The following is a 23,291-nucleotide window of genomic DNA, read 5'->3' as shown; positions in this document are numbered from 1 at the left end:
TTCTAGACACGCAAGCGATGTTGTTCTCGACTCGCCTTGTTGTTGCTGCTGCTATTATTGTTGCTTCTGCTGTTATTATTGTTATTTTTGTTGTTATAGTCCGCTCCATCAATGAACGGGATGTCGGCGCCAGCACTACTAAAACCGGGCGGCTGGCTACTCACGCCTAAGACGACGTGTCCAGACAAAGCGTACACATCCGTTTGAGTGCACCAAAGTGGTTTTCCTCGCCGTCGATCTGGCTCGTAAGCTGCGCCGTACAATGTATATATTGTACATATATCGTACATACGTGTTTATGTATGGATTGTGATCGTTGTTATTTACGAGGGTTCGTTGTTAGATTTTGGTTTGAGGTGTTGCTGCTGTTTTAGCTCCAAAACAAGGGCTTCTAAAAAGCTCGAAAAGATTTAGTGGCATCTCGCAGTCTAACGATTGTCGACAATTGCACCTGTGTTTGTAGGTTTTTTACCTTTAAAATGTTATGGTTGTCCTCGTTACTGTCTTCTGGCGGTGTTTATGCCATTTCAATATTGCGAACTTGCTTTGTGCTATATAATGAGTATATGAAATAGACGAATGCATGTGTGTATGTAATATTTTTAAAGGGGGTTTCAATAAGAGCGCTACAAAAATTTATTTTTTTTGACATATCAATGAATCCCTTTATTCCTATTATTCCCTTCGCTTGCAGAAGTCCCCTCGCTTGCTTGTTGGTTTGCCGGCTTGCCGTAGCCGTTAACGGCGTCAAATCACACGACCTAGGCGACAAATTGATTGTGCCATTTCGTGAGATAACACGTTCACCAAACTTGGTTTTCAATAAATCGATTGTGACATTCGCTGTGTGGCTTGTGGCGCCATCCTGTTGGAATCACATATTGTCCAAGTCCATATCATCCAATTCGAGCCAAAAATTTTCGGTTATCATTGAGTGGTAGCGATTCCCATTCTCAGTAACGTGCCGGTCTTGATCCATTCCATTATGAAATGGCAAACCTTACCGAAGAAAAATGTCAATAGAGCGGAGAAAAATTGGCGTCGTTCGGTCTACTTTTGCAGCGTCTCTATTAAAAACCTATTATTACATCTAATGAAAAAGCAATCGGACTGAATTTTTTTTTATAAAAAATGTGGACTTGAATCATGCACATTTATCAAAAAATAATTTTGCACATATTAAACTTTTCCCACAATCAAACAGATCTTTTTTGTTGTTTGTTTTTATTTATGTAAATTTTACCAAAATTTTTTCTCCATATCCAAGATACTTAAAACCTTTTTCGTCGTATAAATATTCTTGCAAAGTTTCCCAAAAATATTTTTAAAGAAATTGTAATCACGCTGAATTGAACCTTTAGACAAATTTTAATGCCAAATATCGAATACAAGGTCTGTCGCAAAAGAAACAGAACTTTTTAAATAAAACTGTTTCTGGTGGCGCCACCTATTGGTGGGTATATGAAATAAAAAGTTTGATCCTTGTTACATCTAATGAAAAATTTTAAGAAATGGGATAACTGCAATCGGATGACTTTTTTAAAAAATGTGGATTTGAAGTGCCATCTTCTGATTAAGCACATTTCCCAAAAGTAATTTTGCGCATATTAAACTTTTCCCACAATTAGATCTTTAAAATAAGGATCTAGCGTTGCCATATGGGCTTTTTGTTGTTTGTTTTTATTTATGTAAATTTTACCAAAATTTTTTCTCCATATCCAAGATACTTAAAACCTTTTTTTTCGTATAAATATCCTTGCAAAGTTTCCCAAAATTTTTTTTAAAGAAATTGTAATCACGTTGAATTGAACCTTTAGACAAAATTTTAGTGCCAAATATCGCATATAATACTGATTTAAACCTTAAGTACATAATTCAGCTAATCATTGACGCTCAAGTTAGATTTCCAGCTATAGCATATTCCGAGGATTACCAATGTATATTGGGCAAATATTTATATTAAGCATTTTAATCTATTATAACACTTTCTATATCCAGCTTTCATGGATAAAGCATAAATATACTCATTTGGCAGAGTCAGAAAGTTAAGAGCTGATGCAAGCATGTTCTGTGTGAAATATTTTTGACACTCAAAATTAAATGAGCTGTCTACAGGTTAGGGATCGCAAGTGTGCTTACGCGGATTTTCGAGAAAAAGTTGCAAAAGGGAGGATCTTCAATGCTTTTCGCTGATAACTTTGGTTGGATGAGTGTGAATGGCTGCTTAAATGCAATAAGAGGCTGGTGATCTATTTCAGTTTTAACTCAAATTCTTATTGGATGAAATATATTTACTAAGTGTTACTAATAAAAGTGATAATATTAAAAATTTTAAGTATATTCTTGAATCTCCTTAAGCTTTATAATAGTTTTCAACAATTTTAAGTTTTTTCTCGAGTTTTTTTTTATTTTTTTGCTTTAAATATACCATATAACCGAAGTGGTAATAATAAATATTTTTTTCTAGTCTCCTTAAGCTTTGTAATGGTTTTCGCAACCGAACTGACATTAAACTTCCCACTGCTGTACGAAGAATGCTCAATATCTTTAGGAGAGCACATCGCGCTTACCAGACATTATTCTGGTATCTTAAATCAGTGTAAATTCTTTCTTCAGTTGCTGCGCTTTTTCGTCTATGCTGGAAGCAAATCCGTTCCGCTGACTTTTATTATTGACTATTGTTGACATTTCTTGCTCGCAGTTTGCCAATACGTCACACACACATACACATACTCAAAATTATACGCACATATGTACATATGTATATTTTCACATATGTTTTGGCGTCATTTTAGTTACGTACTTCTCTGATTTATTTTGCCTTTTTCTCTTTTTGCTTGTGCCGTCAACGTCACCGTGATAATTGTGCTGCTCATTGCTATGCGTCATACCTAAAATGTTTTTGTTTATTGTTGTTGTTATAACGTATTACAAGCTAGCTTTGAAACTACAGTTGCAGGCAATAAAAGTCCACGCGGCGACAAAACGTGAACAATTTCCGTCACTTATGCGCACCTTTGCAATAAAGATGACAATTTGTGTGAGACACACATATACATACATAAAAATATACATGTGTATGTGTGCTCTGCAGCTGCGTAATGCCACTAAGTCCACTAAAAATGCAACATTGACATTTAGACCAAGTCTGCCCATGGGTGGACATCCAAAACTGGGCTGTACTGTTGTTGTTTGGTGACTTCTGTCACGCGTCACGTGCTTCCAGTCTGGCAGCCTGCTTGTGACTTTGTGTGTGTTGAAATGCTTATGTTTATTGAGACATTTGTAGGTTTACCTGAACACTTATTTCATTCCTGACAAGAATTTCTTTGGGCAAACATTGAGATCGCTTAAGAGGTTACATGGGTTTCCTCGGATAAAAAACAGCCTTTTTTCAACCATTTTTTTTTCATATAAAAAATGAAATATTTTATTAGAGTTTTTTATTGTTACAAACATACACTATTAACAGAGAAATTCTGAAATTTTTTGTAAAAAAAATATTTTAAACTCTGTCATTAGGACGCCATTTCCGGTGACCCCTCGGAAAAAGATGCGCCCACGTTGGCAGGATAACTTCTTATAGGATCATCTAAAGTGAAAAAATATGTGTTTTAGTTAAAACCTTAACTTGGACGAGGCGAAAAACTAAAAATTGGATTTTGGCAGACATTTTTGCAAAAGAAATTTAAAATTTCTCGACATTTTTTTTCAAATAGTTTTAATCGCAAACAAATCCTTCAGTTTGGACCATGGACTATGGTTATTCAACGAATGCATTTACCTTTCAAGGAAAGTTTGAAATTATATCCATAACATATTGAAGAATCGTATTTGAAAGGCTCTAATGGTATACTTTTTATAGTCTTCCAAACTGATTTCTCTTCAAATTCCGTTAACTGTCGTTGTATAAGTATTTTTCGAAACGTATTTACTAACCGAATTAATTTATCTTTCAATAATACCTGCTCTACAAAGATAGCAAAATTTATTTGAAAATTTAATCCATATTCGGCGCTATGTCGATATATTTGTAAAGCCGTCTATGTCATCTTTTTTACAATAATCGCAAGGACGCGTGATTTTACAAGTTTAATATCACTTTGCCTTGAAGAGCTAGAAATAAGTTTTCCAAATCCAGCCGAGATTTTCCAGATCCCCCTCTGAAACCGCAAAACAAAGTTTGTTACTCATGTTTTTGTTGTTTTTGTTGTTGTTGTAACGGGTACCTAATCCCCGTTGGGATGGTAAGGATTGGATAATATGTCATCGATGTCACCCAACGGTAAGCCCAGGAAACGTGGTATTTCGACGGGGTCCGACCAAAGGGAGAAGAGTGTCAGATGTGCAGGGTTAAAAGGTCACGCAAAGAGGTGGCTAGTATCATGAGTAGTAATTCCACCACAGCCGGTTCTAGGTTACCGGAATTGACCCGGATTTTAACCGGCCGAGGGCTGTTATTACGGAGAACTAACCCCATTTACTTCCTCGGTAAGTCTCGGCTTGTCACTCATCACTGCAGGGGGTGCAGTTAAAGAGAAAGCTCTGCCGAAGTGTGATCGGCGTCCTACGTTCTATGCTGTTGACCTCTACCTAAGTTCTAAACTTATTTCGTACGCTAACTTCGTAGAAGTTGTTGCAAAAATCTGGTTCCTTCGTGAAAAAAACTGTTCATTTCTCTTCTAAGCATTTTCAAAGCTAAAATTTGTGTGTTGGTAAGCTTATGCCTGCCGTACCACCTGCTAATATGTTTCGGTGAAATAATATTGCCTACATTTCGGCGCGCATATATTGTATAAGTTATTCGTAGAGCGCTCTATACAGCCCTTAACAAATATATTTTAAATAAATTTATTTTCTTTAACTTATCCAATTATGTTTTCTCTCTTCTACAGAGGCAAATTCGCTGCTGTGCGTCGCGCTATACATAAAAATTCCGGTACACATTTTGCTGCCAAATTTCTGAAACGACGCCGACGCGCTCAATCCTCAGATAAGGAGATCAAACACGAGATCGCTGTGCTAATGCTATGCGATGGCGCCGACAATATTGTCAAATTGAATGCCGTGCACGAGTCACGCTCCGACACAGCGTTGCTGCTGGAACTGTAAGTTGAATTACATACAAACATACACACATACAAATATACATATCTACATATACTTACATATACCAAATATACATAGCTAGTATGTTCAATCTTACTCATAAATAATTGTAATTGTATACTTGCAGGGCAACCGGTGGTGAGCTACAGACATTTCTAGACAATGAGGAATGCCTCAGTGAGGCACATGCGCGCTATTGCATGCGCGAGGTACTTAAGGCATTGCAATATCTGCACAAACGTTCCATAGCACATCTGGACTTGAAGCCGCAGAATATATTGCTCACTGGTGAGCGCATTGAAGGTGCGTACATAACTGTAAAAACCACTATTCCTTCATACTAATCATGATTTTTGTTGTTGTTGTAACTTGCAGACGGTTTGAAGCTGTGCGATTTTGGCATCTCACGCGTGGTTGCCGAGGGCACCAATGTGCGTGAGATTGTCGGCACACCGGATTATGTTGCACCCGAGGTGCTGCAATACGAACCGCTCTCATTATTGACGGACATTTGGTCGGTGGGCGTGCTGGCCTATGTGCTACTGTCCGGTTTTTCGCCTTTCGGCGGCGAAACCAAACAGGAAACGTTCCTCAACATTTCGCAGTGTGCGCTGACATTTCCGGACAAGCTGTTTGGCGGAGTGTCCGCTGCGGCCATTGATTTTATACGTCGCGCATTGCGAATAAAGCCAAAGTAAGTTCGAAACGCATAGAAATTCAATAAACACAAAACTAATTTCCAACCAAATTATTTTGCAGTGATCGCATGACCGCTGCAGGATGTCTCGAGCACATTTGGTTAAAAGACGAATGCTCCATCGATAGACAAATCCTCACCGATATCACCAAATCAACGACAGTCGACTCAGCCGCAGCTGCAGACGATGAGGATGATGATGATGAAGAAGATGTAGATGTAGATGAAGATGAAGACGACGACGAGGTGGAAGAAGAGGACGATGAGGTAGAAGCGAATGAAGCTGAATTGGAAAACGAAATGTCACATGATGACGGCGATGAGGACGAGCTCAATATTAGTATTGACACAGAACAACAATTGAATGGTACAAATGGCAGCAAAATGGAATCATCGGATGCCGAAGAATTGGCGGAGGAGAGCGCAACCAACAAACAGCCGGTTATCACCAACGGCAAGACAGCGTACAATAAGAGCAACAGCAACGGTTACAGCAACTATAATGGACGCAGCGCCAGCAACAGTAGTTACAGCAACAATACTGCACGTCATAACGGCGCACACACTACGTATACGAATGGCGCTGGCAGCGCTGCGCGTTACACGAACGGCGTTAAAGCGAGCGCAACAACAACAACAACAGCGACAACACAGCGCACAACCGCCGTGGTGACGGTGCCGGCTGTGCGTGCCACCACCATACCGCTACAATACAACGGTGGCTATCGCCAGCAACAACAACAACAGCAGCAACTGCAAAGGCAACAACAATTGCAGGTGCTTGCGCGCCGCCATTCATCCTCAGACTCCAACAAGGAGAACACCTATCTGGCAACAAAGAAAATAGCGCCATCAACGGCCAACGTTGGCAGCGTTGTGAAGAAGCCACTGACGGCTACAGCGACCACGACCATTGTGATTGCTGGCAGCGAAATGGGTGATACGACGACGGCAACGGGTGTTGCCACTGCTAATGTGGTTGCCACATTTACGCTACCCAGCGGCTACAATCACAATCACAGTAATCACAGCAACAACAGCAGCATGCATACTAACAGTAGCAATCACAGCAACAACAATGCGAATCACGAAAAGTATATAACAACAACAACGCACTGCCTCTTCCCCGACGCACCCACAACACCGAAAGTTATACGCAAAACCCCAAACACCGAAGCCTCACCGACCTCGGTCAAGGCATTGGTGAAGAAGTTTCAATTAGAAGGCGGCAACACCAGCCCCACAGCCTTTGAAAAGCACGCCACAACACATTTGAAAGAGGCACAAGCAACAAATCAGCAAACATTACATGCAACAACAACAACAACAACACAAATGAACGGCGTTAGCGCTGGCAGCAACAGCAACAGCAGCAGCAAGAAGTCGCCAATCACTAACGGTATTGCCAAGAAATTCGATACAACACGCAAGTATGGCGGCGAACAACACAATGGCACAGCTGGCAGTGGCAGCCTCAGCAACGGGCGACGCGCCTCCGAGCCAGCGACGGTCACACAAGTCACGACGCATATAGCACACAATCGCAGCGGCAGCGGTGGCATCGGCATTGGCAGCGCCGCCGCTACCAGCTATAAAACGACTTGCGTACTCTGCATCGGTGGTGGCGGCAGCAAGGCGGCGTCGTCGTCGAATGGCACCAGCAGCAATGGTTGCAGGCACTCAACGGACGCCGCCGGCAGGTACAACAAAACGTCAAGCATTAGCAACAATAATGGCACAGCGGCCACCAAGTGTTGTAGCAGCAAAATGGCCAACAGCAATGCTAATGCCACCAACACTGCCACCGTGACCGCCACCGCCATTGTGAATGGCAGCAGCAATGGCAGCACTGCAGCCACCACCACAACGGCACTACTGCTGGGCAGCAGTCATCATCAGCAACAGCAACAGCAGCAGCTCCACCAGCATCACATGAACGGCGTGCACCATCATGCACATCACCATCATCACCATCACCACCATCACATGCATGTGGCGACGAAGGCGGCCACCGCCAACAATTTAAGCTTAGATCAGGGTATTATTTGTTAGCTAAAGGCCAATCGGGCGCGTAGAAATGCCAGAAATTTCTTTAATCGATTTCTTTGCTGCATGTAGTATTGCGTTGATGCTTTGTAAGCGGTCTGTGGCCCCTAATCAGCAATCAGCTGTTTGCCTCTGAAAACCGCTTACAAGCAGGCAACATGCAGTTGCGGTCGGTGTGGGTGTTGCAAGCGGCGTGTGGCGGTGCGCAATGTCTGTTTTTGCTCTTTGTTACTCTTAATATTAAAGCTGCTGGTTAAAGTGAATCTTAAAAGTGATCAAAATATGTATACATATATATATATATCAAGTAACTTTTATATGTATACATATGTCTTATGAATTGTTGTGAATTATGCGCACACACACACATACACACACCGCTGCTGCTTATGCCTTTTGCCTCATTGCGCAATACGCGCATGCGCATAACTGTTCAATTTAGTTTAGTGTTACAACTTTACAGCTAATTAATTTTTAAACTAAATAAAAGCGCTAGCTGCGTAGTAAGGCGCGCTAGTAGCCGAAAATTGCTAAGTTTATATTGAATTAGTTCAATGGTGGTTGGCATGCTAGCATTGCACAAGACTTTCTCTGTATGTTGCCGTATAATTATGTCAAAACAAATTTAATATTAGGTAAAATGAAATTAAAGCTTAAATGTTGTAAAATTATTCTATTTTTTTTTTTAAATTTTTTATACGCTTTTTTTTAGTATTTTTAGAAATTTTCTAGTTATATTAGGCCAGTGCAGAAGCCTTTGAAAATGCCTTTGAGCGTTTAAAAAGCGAAAAAAAATCAATTGTAGTTTGAATTCCATTGTAAAAGTCAGATAAAATAACAAAAATGAAAACAAAAAAAAAAAAAATTATGGACAATATGGGCTCATAAGGTTAAGGTCCCGGATGGTTTTTTAAGTTTCAAAAACGGATTTCCTCCATTTTTCAGCAAAACTACGTATGCTATAGAAAAAAGTTGTATGTAATGGAAAGATCTACAGCTTTTGCATGTTAAACTTTTCTCCATAACCTCAAATTTTATGTAAAACATACAAATAATGAAATCGAGTCACCTTAAAATATAATATAAGAGTCTTAAAGAAAAATTATTATATGGCAAAGTTGTAGCTAAAGCAAAGATTTACAACTTTTGTATGCAAACTTTTTTCGCATAACCTCAAAATTTAATTTTTAAGTTTCAAAAATGGATTTGCTCCATTTTTCGGCAAAACTAGGAATGCTATAGTAAAAAGTTGTATGGCAAAGTTGTACGTAATCAAAATATCTACAACCTTTGAATGTAAACCTTTTTCGCATAACCTCAAAATTTTTGTGAAAATTGCAAATAGCGAAATCTGTTCACTTTAAAATATAACTACGAGCCTTAGGGAAAGGTTTTTATATGGCAAAGTTGTAGCTTTTGTACGTACAACTTTTTCTCATAACCTCAAAATTTTTTCGAAAAAGTTCAATTAACGAAATCTGGTCACCATAATAATGTATTTAACTACGAGTTTTAGAGTAAAACTATTATATGGCAAAGTTGTAGCTAAAGCAAAGATCTACAACTTTTGTATGTACAATTTTTCTCCATAACCTCAAAATTTACATATGTGAAAATTGCAAATAATAAAATTTAGCCATCTTAAAATGTAGAAATCATAAGTGAGGATAATGTGTGCACTTTTCATAATAGAGTGTGCGCTGTTTTCATTAAGTGAAGAAACAAAATTAAATTAAAATAATATTTAAAAAAAATTTTTTCTGGCAAAAAAAGTTTCTTTACAAAATTTGGTGACCCAAACAATCTGTAAATTTTTGTATTTGAAATATATATTTTTTTCAACTTTTTTTTGGACTTAATAACAGAAAAGTCGCCAATTTTAAATCGAAAATTGTGTTGTTGTTGTAGCGTGCCGACGGTACTTGACCGAATAAAAACTCCGCGACCGTTCCGGTTACGTAGACCTCACTGTCGTTGTAACGGAAATTCGAAAATTTTCACTACATTTGCTCTGCCCGTCGTGAGATCGCCTGTAATAATTATTTTATTTGCTTTGATTTTTGTTATTTTATCTGACTTTTCCAATGGCTTTCATGCTATCATGTTTTTTTCTTGTCTATTTGCATTTTTTTTTTTTAAATCCGTACTACTTAATTCCGAAAATTTAATTTGCTCCCAAAGTCGGCAAACCTTCGTCGCTGAAAAAACTTAATTCAAACCTCCTCACACAACATCCAGCTAATTCGCTTAAATAATTTATTTAGTTTATTTACTCGCTTATATTTACAGTTTTTACAATTACAAGTATTTAGCGCTAAGTTGGTTTATTTTTGTGAAACCTTTTATTTTTTATATGAAACCATATTGAAATGCCTACATTTAATTTGCTAGAATAAAAAATTATGCGTTGCCCCGAAATGAAGAAATCTAGAAATCGAAAGGGAAATTGAGGGTATATACATACATATGTAACATTTAGTAATGCCTCAACTTACTAGTTTTTTATATAAATAAATAAAATTTAGTTGAAATGGCATCATAGACTAAACCATTTCGCGCTGTCGCTGCCGCCGCCGCCGCTGCTGCTGCTGATCTTAAATAAGTCTTAGTGAATTAGTTAATATAAAAGTGTATAGTTATATTGGCTGTTAGGGCTTCAAATTGTTGGTGTCGCCGCCGTTGGCTGTCGTATGTTTTCTACACTGCAAAAAATTGCGTTCTACTCGTTTAACTCTATTATGTATCTTTTTATTTTTTGCATTATTCGTTTGCTTTGTACCATTTAAGTTTCTCACTTGCTTACGTTTCTTTTTTATATATTTAAATATTTAATGCTATATCTTTAATATATATAATTTTTCTTTCTGTGTAGTTAAAGGAAATCGTTAAATTTGCAACTAAGAAAATTTAATATGAATTGCTATACATACATACAAACATACACGCATACATACATGCATACATATTATATGCCTACCTTTATTTTTAGTTGAACCAAGCGGCATTCTTTAAATAAATAAATAAATATTTACGTACGTGAAACGCATAATCATCGTTATGCCGTTCGTAGACAAACTAGTTACTAATTAATTGCGTTATGATAATTGATAATATAACTGAAATTTAATTTAAATGAATAATAATGATAATAATGCTGTGTGGTTACTTTTTGTCAAACACAAAACTTAAACGAATAAAATAAATCCATTATATTTGGTAATACATTATATAAATATTCTTTGTTTTTAGTTTGATTTCATTTTTTTTTTTGGTTTGTTTAAAAAAGGTGGTACATTATAAACACACACACATAAAAGTATAATATATTATTTTAATAAAAAATGCTAAATTTTATGTCATTTTCTAAGTCAGTTTGTATGGCAGCTATATGCTATAGTGGTCTGATCTGAAAAATATACAAGGAGATTGTAGTGTTGTTTTGAATAATAGTCTATGCCAATTTTCGTGAAGATATCTTGCCGACTAAGAAAGTTTTCCATATAACGACTTTATTTCGAACGACCTGTTTGTATGGTAGCTATATGCTATAGTAGTCCGATCTGCACAATATATACAGAAATTGTAATGCTGTCTTAGAAAATTATGTGTGCCAAATTTTGTGTAGATATCTTTTCAACTAAAAAAGTTTTCCTATAAGAAGTTGATTTCGAAAGATCAGTTTGTATGGCAGCTATACGCTATATTGATCCGATCTGAACAATATATAAGCAGATTGTAGCATTGTCTTAAGGCATGGTTTGTGCCAAATTTCGTGAAGATATCTTGTCATATACAAAACTTTTTCATATAGCGACTTGATTTCGACCAATCAGTTTGTATCGCAGCTATATGCTATAGTGGTCCGAACGAAACAATACAGTATGTGACCTGGTCTACGAAAAGGGAAAAGGTGGCTAACGTGCGAAAACTAGTTTTCTGGGAAACAGCTGTTAAAAACTCATCTTCCATCCGAATCAGCTAAAAAGTGAAAATTGATTTTTTGACACCTAAGCCCCCTTTCCGTAGACCAGGTCACATATACGGATATTATGGCGTTGTATTAAAGCATGAATTATGCGAAATTTGATGATATCTTGTCAAATAAAAAAGTTTTTCATACAACCACATGATTATGATCAATCAGTTTGCATGACAGCTATGTATGTATATGCTATAGTGTTCTGATATGGGCGATTCCGACAAACGAGCAGGTTTTTGGGTTTTTATCATTTTTGTGATTAGTTCTTAAAATCTTAAGTTGGAAAGAATTGCAGCGACTATGAAAAAAATCATCGTGGAACATGATTGCCATGTTTCGTATAGTTTTGAGGTTATTTTGGTTAGGTTGAATTTTTTGTTTAATTTATACCAAAAACAATTCTTGGAATGAGTATATGGTAGGAACAAGTATTAAAATGATGAGATGTGCTTAAAAATGTTGTTTAAAGTACCTCTTTTAAATATTTTCAAAGGAAAGGTGTTTCAGTAACAGTATTAGGGCAGTCCACCGACCAATCAATATTAAGATAGCCTAAAAATCTCTTCTTATAATTATTATAAAATAATTTTTCACTTGGAATAACGGCCTACAACGGCTCTATTATTAACTGCTAAGCTCAAAGACAGCTAAAAGCGCAGTGTGATTGCTGACGTTCAAACGAATTTCAAAATAAAAGTGTTCATTATATTTAAAATAAGCAAATGATAACCAAATTTACTAGATAGGTAAAATTGTGCGAAAGCAATTAAATGGTAGCAGATTTACATAATTACGATATGCATAAAATAGCATTAAAAAACCATACAATTCGTAGAAGACAATTTTTCCAAAACAATTTTTCTTTCAACTGATTCTGAATGGTATTCTATTGTATAATGAAAGCTTCAAATGTTGCTGTAAGACTACACACAATATAATATTGCTTATGAGAAAGCGAAGAAATGTGTAAAATAATGTTGTCAAAATGTTGCATGCAACATGTTGCTGGGAAAATGTTGCACGAATGTTGCTAGCTATCTAATAAAAATATATGTAAAATAATGTTGTCAAAATGTTGCAAAAAACATGTTGGTAGGAAAATGTTGCATGACATAAATGTTGCTAAACATGTTTGGTGTCTAAATGTTGGCTAATTATTAATGTACGCATGAAAGGAGGCCAGTTTGCTATGAGAGCACAAAGATCTGCTACGACGAAAGATACAAATGTTGCTATAAAACTAATCCAAACATAATATTATAGTTAAGTATACATATATGAGAAAGCAAATGATATGCAGAAAAATATAATAAAATGTTGTCAACATTTTGCATGAAAAATGTTACTAGGCACATGTTGCAACAAAATAAATGTTGCTAAACACGTTTGGTATCTAAATGTTGGCTAGTTCTTTATACATCAAATGAGGCAGGAGTGCTATGAGAGCGCGAAAACATGTTGCTAATAATGCTATAAACATCAATTCATATGCATAAGTATATAAAACATTCTGTAATTGTTGCTATGAACACAACGTAATGAATGTTGAGGTAAAATTTACCATGTTTTGCAGCAGCAATGTTCTCTAACTGTTGCATTACAGTAAATGTATATGTAAAGTGGGAAAAATATATGTTTAGAAACAGTTGGTGTGTTGCTGAGGCATAGGTACACGTGTTGCGAATACAAATTTTTGCGAAAGCGTGCGGAAAATTGTTGAGAATGCTTGAAAAATAGAAAAAAAAATATTTTTTTTAATTTCTAATGTTGCTGTTGCTTGTATCAACATGTTGCGAGCAGAAATTTTTACGAGAGTAGTGTATGTTTTCACAGCCTGGGTGCACTAAAACAAACTTCGCAGTTAAATGCATTGAATTTTTCACTTTTCAGACTAAAATTTAACTGACTTTATTATTATTTTAGAAAATTATTATTTTATTACTTAATTGCTGGAATTTCAAATTAGTAAATTAGGCACGTACATACCATATTATGGCTGTAGCATATAATTTTGCTGAATTAAAAGAAGCCAAAGCAAAAAATATATATATATACATAATATTGACAATTAAATAGAAATATATGACTACAAATATAAAGACTGTTAAGCATGTCAAGTTATAATGGAATAAACAATTTATAAAAATTTCTGCGTCGCATATTTGAGGAAAATTATATTGATGTACGAGTATTTGAACTTTTATTCGAATAAAATACTGCATGAACATATCAAACTCGTTATAGCTGGTAGTAAGAGAAATTTAAAAGTTGTTACAAGCAAAATCTAAATGTCGATGTGTATATGGTATATAATAAATGTGTGTGGTTTAAAAATTAGGCGTCTTTAAATTAAAAATGTAGTTACATATATGTACATACAAAGCGAAAAAACGCAACGAGTCAAAGTCAATTCGAAAACATATTTCACCGTACACCGTAAAATAAAAAAGTCACCGAAAATTAAACACTTAAGCTAAATGCCGAGTCAAATTAAATTATTTTCGTATTTGATGAAATATAATAAAAATTTTTTTAGCTTACTTCCTTACTTTTTCTTATTTTTAACCTTGAATTACCTTAGATTATTTGTTGAGTTGGTATTTAGGGCGGAAAATAATTTGAGTATTATTTTGAAGAGTTATTTATTGAAATATTATGACAATATCGACTGAAAAATTAAATTTTTTTGTGTTTAATAAGAGGTTTAGCCAAAAAAAAGATTTTTATCACTTTGTAGTTCATATTAAATAAAATATTTAAACTTATTTTGCATTTTTTTTAAAAATTCTTTCCAGCGGCAGTGAGTAAAACGTCTCTGCAATGGCTAGATCGATCGATTTTATATTTTCACACTACGTGCTTACATATGTACATATGTATATTTGTTTGGTAGTGATCGAGGAATAAGATTTCTGATAATAGTTTTTCACAAAAACAAAACGATGTCTTTCAAAAGCCGTTCATTATCTGTATTCTTTTATTGTAAAAATAATTGTTTATGATTTTTGAATGTGCGATAATTTTAAGCAGTGAAATCTTCCTCAGTGCCAGAAAACCTTTCTCAGAGGTCCTCCTGAAGATCAGCAAATTCAAAATTTTTAAAATTTTAAATGCACATTATTTTTTATTTATTTATTAAATAAAATACGTGTTACAAAATTAATAAAAAACAGTTTTCGAAAAATGCGTCTTCTCTGAATTGCAAGGGGATATAACTTTTAAAAGAAATTTTTTTTATTTTTTTTTTAATTTCAATTTTTAATTAATTTTTAAAAATTTTTTGGAATTTTTTAATTTCAAGCTTGAATCAAAAGATACGAAAGCAAAATTTTGGATTTTTTTTTATTTTTATTTTAATTTTATTTATTTTAATATTTTTTTATTTTTGATTTTAGGAATTTAATTTGAAATTTTTTTTTTTAATTTTTATTTAAGTTTTATATATAATATAATTTATTTTTTTTTTTTATTTTAAAAATTTTAAATTTAATTATTTTTATTTTTTGAATTTTTATTTCAATTTTCTATATATAATTTATAAATTTTATTTAAAATTTATTTAATTTTTTTTTAAAATTTATTATATATTTAATTTTTTCTTGGAATTTTATTTAATTTTAAAATTAACAACCTTTTTTATTTTAGAAATTTTTATTTAAATTTTATGTTTAATTAATTTTTTTATTTTTGGAATTTTTATTTATTTATTTTATATTTAATTATTTAAAATATTAAATGATTTTGGAATTTTTGGGTAATTTCTTATAAAATGTTTTTACAAAATTTTTCTAAACATAAAATTAATAAAAAATATTTTGCATTACCCTAATGTGACCCATTAAAGTCAATACATAAAAAATCAGGAACTAAAATACAATAAAATCACTCACACACGCCTACATGCATATACATATATGTTTACATGTATGTGTATGTGTGACGACGAACGCACAAAATTCAGTTTACCGACTGAATACGAAAGTTCTTACAACGAATACGAATTTTTTCGAAGTTGCGTAATTTCAACGGTATTTATTACTAAAATTGTTCACGGTTTCGAGAAGGACAACAATTCTTGCGTAATTAATGCCGACCCAAAAAAATTATGAGAACTTTTCTTTAGATATGTGAAATTTATTAAGAGATAAGAGTTTTCGAATATGAATTTTTGAAGATATTGGAAATATAATATACATATTATATAAATGCTATGTGTGAAGTTCAACGTATGTGCAATGTGTGTATTTATTCAAGCTGAAAAATTTTAAACAATAAAAAAAGTTATACTCAAGAAAATAAAGTGGAAAGATGGAAAATGAGAATATAATATAAGAAAATGCATGTTTGTCATAGTGAGGTATAAAAAATAAAATATGGCAGCGTTATTTGTTTAATAAAATTAAGCAAAAATACTTTAAGCAATATATACTTATACCAGAGAACGTTGAAGTATCCCTAAATTCTCGACATCGTGAACCTTCTCTATAAATATACGTTCTCTGCTTATACAATTGCGCCCCCAAAAGTATGCAACGCATTTTGCAAAGCGTTGATTTATGCATTTTATTGAAAGAGAATGTGGTTCATAGACATTTTATGCATTTATGCAGCCGAAAAGCTTAATATTTTTGCAAAATAGTTCAAGCAAACAGAAAATATTGATTCAAAAATATATAAAATAAATAAGTAAGCATTATATATAAGCCAAAAGTCGGCATGCAATAGTTAAACAAATTCGTAAAACCATCAATTGCAACTTCCATTATCAAAAGCAGCTAAGCAAGACTTGAGGACACACAAATCACATATATATATAGATATATATATATCGGAAGACTTACTCAAATCCGACAGCGTCTGCTTGGTAGCAAACGTTTGCTAAATCGCATTTGTGCAAGAAAAGCAGAAAACAGAAAAATTTTACTTTCCAATTGTTATTGCAAATGTTAACTGATTCTTATGAATTGCTGCGCTACAAATACAAAAGCAACATAGAAGTGCATATAATAAGTACATTTTTAAATATAATTGTGGAGGGTCATAGAAATTGGGTTATATACATATGTATGTATATATAATAAATCATAAAAAAAAATCTCAAAAAAGTATAAAAAAGAATATAAAATCTCAATGTATTTACATGTGTATGTGTAAGAATTTATGCAAATGGAAAGCATACTTAAAAGAATTTAAATAATAAATTTATATATTCAAAGATGTTCTGTTTACAATTAATTAATTGAATTATGCTCTAAGCTAATTAAGCAAGTTAACTATTTTCTAAGGCTATAATATTTAATACTTGAATTAAGTATTTAATAAAGGTTATTATACTCTGGCAACATGTTGCATCAGCGGTAATAATACCTACTGTTTCTTGATTATATTTTGTTATTTTTTTTTTATAATTTTCTTAACTCTTTTCTCTGTAAATATAATTTATCTCATGCCTTGCCACAGCTAACCTAATAAATTGTGTTCATATTGAGTTAAATGTATTTATAAATTTATGAAAATTTGAATCATAGTTAAATAATTGAATTATATTGCATCTTATGATATACACACATACGTACATACATATAAATATGAATAAATAATAAAATGTTACAAGTTATCGAACGTTAAAGTATTGGTTTTGATTTAAAATACGGGAATTAAAGGGTCATATGCATTTGCGAGAAAGTAAAAACGAGTTTTTTGAATGTTTTTAAGAAACGTATTTTTTGTAAACCTGTAAAATTAGTTTATTCAATTTAATCTATTTTAAGAGTCAGCGATGCATTTTGGAACTCTTTATTCTTTTACTCTTATTTCTTTATTCCGTTGATCTCGTAGCCGAACTTCAGAGGGACCTGCGGAAAAAGGTAACTGGCGATCAGGAAGATATTTTTGCCTAAAACTATCTCAAATGCAAAACTCAAAACAATTTATTATTAGAATAAATAAATGCGGTTAATGGAAAAAAAGCTAGTCAGAACTTTGATACTTGACAAGTTGGTTGCTTCTCAAATAAGGGGTTTCGACAGCTTCGAATAAGAAGAATTTATCTAATGCTTGCTATAACTCTGCATTCGATTGCTCTTTATATAAATGTACTATATAGTGTATTGAACTATATTAAAGTAAGCATTTGTGAATATTTAGAAATTAATATGATACGTGGGCACCAAGGCGTATGAGAACATTTTGGTAAATTAGTAAATAATAAGCTCCGAAGGTATTAAAATGCTTAAGGGGTTATATACAGTTAGAATTTTCAAAAAATCGATTTTTTTATTTTATTTTCTTAATTAACAGAAAACATCGTTTCAGTGAATATTTTCAAATTTTTGGCATGAGCTTCTTAAATACATATGTTTTTTAATAATTAATCGAAGATTTTTTCTCACTGATTCAATTCACAGATTTAGTGCCGAAATTTTGGCCAAAGTCGATCTGTTTTTGGAAAAGCGCCATTTTTTCAAGCAATTTTTTATACCCTGAATAGGGTATATTAAGTTTGTCACGAAGTTTGTAACACCCAGAAGGAAGCGTCGGAGACCCTATAAAGTATATATATAAATGATCAGTATGTCGAGCTGAGTCGATTTAGCCATGTCCGTCTGTCTGTCCGTCTGTCTGTATATATACGAACTAGTCCCTCAGTTTTTAAATATCGTTTTGAAATTTTGCAAACCTCATTTTCTCTTCAAGAAGCTACTCATTTGTTGGAACTGCCGATATCGGACCACTATAACATATAGCTGCCATACACACTGAACACATAGTTACTAAGAGAAATGCACCTGTGAAGGGTGCAGCCGAAGTTAACGTTTTTTCTTGTTTTTAATATTTTTTGTTAACTATATAAAATTCAATATGTGTTACTTCACCTCGTATGTTTTCCGAATTTTAGTTCTCTTCGGAGAGCCGTAATATTGCTTCGAACTCATTACTAAAATTGAATGTTTTCTTATTACATCTATCAGCTGTTCAATGTGACTTCAAAATTAAAGCTACTCACTTATTGGAATAGACAAAGATGTTCATCAAAAATATATAAGCAGAGAAATGCTGTCCAACATCTTTAATATATACTTAATCTCAATTATTATGCATAATAGTAAAGTTACTCATACGCCCCACTAGCCAAAAATTAAACTATTACAAAGAGATGCTTCTTTTGAAGGAAATTGTCATTCATATCAGCACATATTGCTAAAAAGTAAGAAAATATTCATAAATTTACACACACTTAAACTTAAAGAAAAATCATACCAGAGACAAAATCAGATACATTAAGAGATTAATTCTTCTGTTGTAATTAATTACTAAGAAAAATCTTAGATATCAATTGAATACGAATATATATCGATTTAACGCAAAAATACATTAAGAAAGCCAGTCAATGACATTAGCAGACAACATTTTCTCTTTATCTACTCCATACGGACAGACATCCTTGATGATTATATCATTAAAGGCACTTTTGATTAGTCGTTAATAAAGTTAATAGCAGCGAGTGCTCTTCTCACTAATGTGAGATAGCAAAAGTTTCACATGTAATTGAAAGTGTATACAAAAGTGTCTGCTTAAACACCTTCATCTCCAAACAAAGCGCCATCAACATCATCATCACTCTGCCAGCAACTAAATGCTTGACTGCAGACGAGTGTGATTGCTTTTGAGGCAGCTGTAATGGTCGGCGTTTTCACGCTGCTCAAGAGAGATGTCACTCAGCACATGACACAGTCATTTATCCACAAAACACACCTGTCACTCATTGTCTACAGCCTCTTTTGTAGCAGTAAAGACTTGCTGAAATATATTATCCAAGCTGGTGGGCAGTTAAGAGGAGGTTTATGCTTTAAACGGAACTTAAATGAGATTAAATTTTTGTTAACTTTTATTTTAAAAGGTATTTTTAAGAGTAAATTTTTGAATTAATAAATTTTTTGTAACTGAAGTTTGACTTAAGTTGGAAGTAACAGAAATATATATCTAGTAATGAATCATAGCGAAACGTATGGGTCTGGGTGTGCACGAGTACAAGATGAAATATTTCCTGTCTCCAATCAAACAGTCGCCACAATCGCGACTTGGGTTCCACGTCACTGTTGGCAGTCATAAGAAGACGTAGATAATTTCGTCTATTTTGGAACCAGCGTTAACACTAACAACAATATCAGCCTCGAAATCCAACGCAGAATCACTCTAGGTAACAGGTGCTACTTTGGACTAAGTAGGAAATTGAGAAGTAATGTCCTCTGCCGACCAACAAAGACCAAACACTATAAGGCATGGACGATGACATTTTTTTTTATTGAAATTGAAATGAATTTTTGATGACTCTTTGACCGATGCTACGGCTGCTACTATGCCGGTCTCTTTCGACCAATTCAGCGATTTTATCGCAATTTTCGACGTCAGGCCTTCCGGAGCGTGGCGCAACTTCGACCACCTCTACACCAGAACGAAAATGTTGAAACCATCGTTGTGCGGTGGAAATGGAAACTGTATCGGGTCCATAAACTGCACAAATTTTATTGGCGGCTTGAGATGCATTTTTGCCTTTATCGAAAGTACTGTAAAATATGCCGTATTTTCTCTTTATTTTGCTCCATATTTGCGACGCTATAACTCACGAACGACTTAAAAGAAATCAATCAAACACGTGTTACCGCGTGATGCGACGAATAAAACTAGAACTACGCGCTTTCAGCGCCAACTAGCGAAAATACCACAAGACTTTTTTGACAACCTATATATATATATATATATAACTGAGTTTTCATGACTTTCAGAAGTTTTCATATCCACCAGTTTCCGTTTTGTGGACAGTGAGATCTTAGAAAAATCTACTAAATCTTAGTTGAAAGTTCGCTGAGAAGCTTCAATGCCTGATAGTTCAAGAGTAGACAGCACGTAGTCTTCGAGTTATCTGGTAAACCTTAGCGCTGCGTCCAAGCTCAGATTTAGTTATCAAGAATTTCAAATATCAACGATATAATAGATTTTAAGCCGTTTTATTGTCAAAGCAGTTGTTTCTACATTTAAGAAAGGCAAGTCGTGCTAGCAATTTAGCTCTCATACAAGCACTCAAACGATTCGGCGATTAACCGCTAGTGCCACGCACGGTTTCTATTGGTATTGACGAAACGAACTTGAACCAAAGAATTTTTTAAATTCTATAAATTTCTGTGGGGTATTTGGCAGGCCATGTTCTTCAACTCTGACCACTAACTTTAGCCTAATGGTTACAAATCTGGACTTGCAGTCGGCCGATCATCTGCAGCTAAGAAACCAGGAATATTTCGTCTCCACCTAATCTTTCCAACGGAATCGAGTATGATGAGTGCATTGTAGAGTTTGGTCTTTGCTCGTCGAGAGCTAATCACCGAAAGTGGTCCTCTGGCTCTACGACAACATAGTCAAGTCCGTTATGGTCAGTGGAGTTTTTATGTGGTAAAGGGCTCCAGAAAAGACCACACAAGCAAAGAAACTCGAAAGCTATCAACGAGTGGCGCTTATCGGCATGTGTGGTGCACTAAGGACCGATCCAACCATGGCACTTAACGCCGTCTTGCAAATATTGCCCATGGACATCACCGGAAGGTGTTTGGCTGCGAAAGTTGCCATCAGACTTAGAGAGTCTGGTTTTATAAAAGAATATATGTCTAAACACTCGAAAATCCTCACTCACTTTGTCTTTATACCGGATAAATTGGATCATGGAGTCGCCAAACCGAACTTTGGCAGCATTAAGGTAGCACAAATTTACTGCGCAGGAGTACAGCCTCCTTCGGAGAAGTGGGCATCCACCCAAATAGCAGAGTGGCGATACTAAGCTTGAACTCATTAACAGTGCGTTCCAGGCTAATCAAAGAGTGCCTATTGATTGATTGATTGATTAATATGAGGAATGCACCGCGACCTTTGGTCTATTGTGCCCTCTCCTAACTTACATAGACTCACCTAGCCCCAGCGCATCGATGAAGTTCAATAGACTTCTGGGCGCTAGTGAGGCTATGCGATCCCTATCCGGAAACATTGATCCGAGGGCCTTAGTCCTGTGTCTACAGACCGCTGTGCAGTCAATCAGCAGGTGCTTCGGGGTTTCAGGCTCCAAGTCGCAGAACCGGCAGTTAATGCAAGAGGATAGGCCCATGTTGTACAGGTGCCTATTCAACTTGCAGTGGCCGGTATACCATGCGACCAGTAGCCTGAGTTTGTTCCTGGGGAGGTTTATTATAAACTTGAACCTGCTCAGATTGTATCCTCCCATTAGCAGCTTGGCATGTCTCATACCACGCGTTTGCCGCCAATGCTCCTCTCTGCCCACTCCTTCTTCCCTGCGAAGTAGCTCCTTTATGGTATGTGAACCTACCCCAATAAAGGGTTCTGGTCCCACCATCTTGGTGGAGGCTGCGGAGCGGGATAGCTCATCCGCCAGTTCATTACCGGCTATACCGCTGTGATCAAGAGTGCCTAACTTCGCTATGAACAGGATCGAGTGCCTTTGTGATAAGACAGTGGAATCATAGGAAACTGTAAAGCTGATGAGCTAGCAAGAAAAGGCACCCTAGAACCGTTATCGGTAGAATGGAAGCGGGTTGGTGCTCTCGTATCTTCTTGTGATTTACTACTAGACAACTGCGTTTCGCGGAAGCTTGATCAGCGCTGGGCCACCATCGGTACATGCATTGTCGCAAATGCCTCTTGACCCAAGATCGATCGCAGGAGATCTAGTAATCTCTATGCCTTCAGTCAGACTAGCCTCTCCTTAGTTTTAGAGCTTTTAACGGGCCATCGCTCTATTGGCGTCCACTCAGTAAGGCTGGGAATCCTATTAAATGCCATCGACTCAACACTTCCTTCTTGACTCTGCTGCATTTGGGAGGTGAAGACTTAAGCACTTGAGAGCACACACTTTCAGACATCCCGAGCTGGCGGGAATGGAAATTAAACGCTTGTGTAAATTTGTAAGTTTGAACACATCAGTTCTTCTTCTATATGGCCACACAAAGCACTACATATAGTAGTCCACGTGCGATCTTTAATCAGCCATCTAACCTAACCTAACCTACGAAATAGTTTCATTTTTTTAGATTTAATAAATAGTTATAAAAATTCGAAACTAAACTTTTTGAGCTAATGAGGTTATGTTTAGAAAAAAAAGCTTTCACTTGCCAGCAAAAATATCATTGCGTTGGGATGGCTTATGTTAAAAAACAAATTTGGTGATTAATTTCTTTTATTTTAGCAAATATTTAGCAAATTTTGCTTTCAACTTTGGCACGTGTACAAAATTATTATAATTTTCTCACAATCGCATTAAATTTAATCCACACATTATGAGTAGTGTGTATGTGTCAGAGAAAAATGTAACTTCATACATTTCCAAATTATTTTTCCGGATTGTCGAATATTTGAAATTCCTCCGCCATGCCAATAACAACGCAAGCCTTTAAATTCAGA

General features: G+C 35.0%; 1 protein-coding gene across 2 annotated transcripts in view; it reads left to right on the top strand.

Moving 5' to 3' along the window:
- The window catches only part of LOC126760301 (death-associated protein kinase related), a 204,775-nt gene extending 193,690 nt beyond the window's left edge, over positions 1-11,085 (top strand). Inside the window, exons 3-7 of one of the 2 annotated variants that reach the window (XR_007667184.1) lie at positions 4,896-5,108; positions 5,237-5,412; positions 5,485-5,803; positions 5,869-8,806; positions 9,084-11,085. Coding sequence is in view for 1 of the 2 variants with exons in the window: in XM_050475834.1 (XP_050331791.1) it covers positions 4,896-5,108; positions 5,237-5,412; positions 5,485-5,803; positions 5,869-7,858 (2,698 nt within the window). In the remaining variant the exon portion in view is untranslated. Of the gene's footprint in view, positions 1-4,895; positions 5,109-5,236; positions 5,413-5,484; positions 5,804-5,868 lie in introns of both variants that reach the window. The other variant, XM_050475834.1, reaches the window with a different exon arrangement.
- Positions 11,086-23,291: the final 12,206 nt, after the last annotated feature.

This window comes from Bactrocera neohumeralis, chromosome 5 (assembly GCF_024586455.1).
Source record: "Bactrocera neohumeralis isolate Rockhampton chromosome 5, APGP_CSIRO_Bneo_wtdbg2-racon-allhic-juicebox.fasta_v2, whole genome shotgun sequence".
In the NCBI taxonomy this organism is placed as follows: domain Eukaryota; kingdom Metazoa; phylum Arthropoda; class Insecta; order Diptera; family Tephritidae; genus Bactrocera; species Bactrocera neohumeralis.
Note: the sequence above shows the minus strand (reverse complement) of the source record. Positions and strands in the feature narration are given on the sequence as shown.